Consider the following 2,346-nt stretch of genomic DNA (forward strand, 5'->3'; position numbering starts at 1 on the left):
GCGCTCGCCTTGAGCTGAAGAGCTGAGGGACAGCGCCCAGGCCCAGAGTTCAAGCCCCACGACCGACAAAAAAAAAAAAAGAAGGCAGAGATTATCACCTACACTAGGACTCTGAGAGTGACCAGTTTCTGGGTGGCCAGTGGGAACCCAGAGGTCAAGTTCCGCCCGGCCCCAGGCATATGCCAGTGCCATTGTTTACACTATGGGAGCAGCAAAGTGCGGAGAGCAAAACTAATAGTATCTGTGATGATTATAATCTTGTTATGCTGGATTCACGCCTCACTGGGACAAACCCAGTTTTGTTTTGTTTTCCCTCAGTACTGGGACTGAACCAGAGCTTTGCCTGGTGCTCTTGCCATATGAGCCATGCTCCCATCCCGAGAGCTCACCTGTGGTCCAGTTTCTGCACACTCGCTCATCCCTGACGTCTTACAGAGCTTGTCTTGCCTTGATGGCCCTGGCGGCAGCTGACGGGGCCTGTTTCTCCTCTCCTGGCAGGCATCCTGGATCCTCGCTGCCAACTCTGTGTGTTTATGGGGAAAACAGACCCGCAGGCTCCTAGGCACCAGCAGCAGTCCGTGATCTTGGTTCCCATGGATACCCCCGGGATACAGGTCATCCGGCCTCTGACAGTGTATGGGCTCGATGATGCTCCAGGTTAGACCTCTCAGGGCCGGTCACCCCAAGTGTGGGTCTGATGCTGGGAACAGCTTTGGCGGCCCTTGCTCAAATTCAGGACCTGCCTAAGGTACGGGTCTGATGGTATTGGGAGTGCCACGTTGCTCTGCATTGTATTTCCATAGTGAAGGCCAGCCATGGACCAGATTTCAGATGCATTTGCATGGTATTTGCATGCATTGCCTCTTGGAAAGTGAGAGGAGGAGCATGCGTCTGTGAGTCTGACATAAGGAAGCAGGGCAGGGCAGGGCAGGGCAGGGCAGGGCAGGGCAGGGCAGGGCAGGGCAGGGCTGCCCTCCTGGCCAGGTTCCAGCATGCACTGCAATCTACAGGGAGGTGGCAGCCCCCATCAGATCCCCCCACAGTGTGAGAGGTGGTGTCTCAGGGTCATTACAGTGGCGAGCACATAACTACGAAGTTTCAGCCTCAGCTGCCTTCATTATGTTTGCATGGACAAGTGGCCAAATGCGCAAACGGGTCACCATAAATCAGTGAATCCATCATCTTTAATGGTTCCTTCCGGCTCCCCTGCCCCCGCCCCTGGCAGGAATGTTGCCAACTGAGCACCTGGGCCGAGGCTAGAGAGAAACAGTGAAGGGAACCAGGATGGACTGCGGCTCATGGTGGTGTGTTTGGTGTTTCAGGTGGCCATGGTGAAGTCCTATTTGAGCGTGTGCGTGTGCCCAAGGAGAACATAGTCCTGGGCCCTGGCCGTGGCTTTGAGATCGCCCAGGGCAGGCTGGGGCCTGGCCGGATCCATCACTGCATGAGGCTGATCGGGTTCTCAGAGAGGGCCCTGGCTCTCATGAAAGCCCGCGTGAGTACCCCTTGCCCGCCTTTTCTGAGAGCAGACTAACCATTGGAGCCAGGTGATGATGTGCTTCCCAGCAGCTGGGTCCTCAGCTTGCCTCTGCATCTGCTGCTTTGCCACTCAGAGCAGAAAGGCCCCACTCTGTCCAGGCGACCAGACGGAAAGCCAGGCTCTGTGGCAGCTAATGGAGAGGTTCTCAGCCCCAAAGAGTCACAGCCTGCTCAGAGCCGTTTGTATTCCTCCTGGTACATGGCTGAAACTGATGCCAAACTGGGTGCCAGTGGCTCACACCTATAATCCTAGCTACTCAGGAGACTGAGGTCTGGAGGATCGAGGTTCAGTGTTAGCCGAAGGCAAAACGTCTGTGAGAATCCATCTTCCAAGTAACCAGCATACTTATAGGCCAAGGGCATGGATCAAATGGTAGAATGCCAGCTAAGGCAAGTGCAAGACCCTGAGTTAAACCACAGTACTGGCAAACAATCAAAACCCAATGCCAGGGTAAACCCATCTTGCTTGCTTCTTTACCTGCATCTGGATTCCAGCATCTGGCCCTGGACTGCCCTCCTACTTCCAGCATGTTCCAAAAACATAATGTGCTGTGGCCCTCGGAGGCTGGAAGTCTATGCAAGGGAGAGTTATTGCTAAGGATAAGAGTTCCATCAAGCCGGGCGCCGGTGGCTCACGCCTGTAATCCTAGCTACTCAGGAGGCTGAGATCTGAGGATCGCGGTTCAAAGCCAGCCCGGGCTGGAAAGACCATGAGACTCCTATCTCCAATAAACCACCAGAAAACTGGAAGTGGCGCTGTAGCTCAAGTGGTAGAGTGCTCGCCTTGAGCTGAAGAGCTGAGGGATA

At 54.9% G+C, this 2,346-nt stretch overlaps 1 protein-coding gene across 1 annotated transcript; it reads left to right on the top strand.

Annotated features, from left to right (window-relative positions):
* Positions 1-501: 501 nt before the first annotated feature.
* Positions 502-2,148, top strand: LOC106002484 (acyl-CoA dehydrogenase family member 10-like). The gene is made up of 2 exons (XM_013037352.1): positions 502-657; positions 1,323-2,148. The coding sequence occupies exons 1-2, from the start codon at positions 534-536 to the stop codon at positions 1,532-1,534; spliced, it is 336 nt and encodes a 111-aa protein (XP_012892806.1). The 5' UTR covers positions 502-533; the 3' UTR covers positions 1,535-2,148.
* Positions 2,149-2,346: the final 198 nt, after the last annotated feature.

This window comes from Dipodomys ordii, unplaced genomic scaffold (assembly GCF_000151885.1).
Source record: "Dipodomys ordii isolate 6190 unplaced genomic scaffold, Dord_2.0 Scaffold11719, whole genome shotgun sequence".
Taxonomy (NCBI): domain Eukaryota; kingdom Metazoa; phylum Chordata; class Mammalia; order Rodentia; family Heteromyidae; genus Dipodomys; species Dipodomys ordii.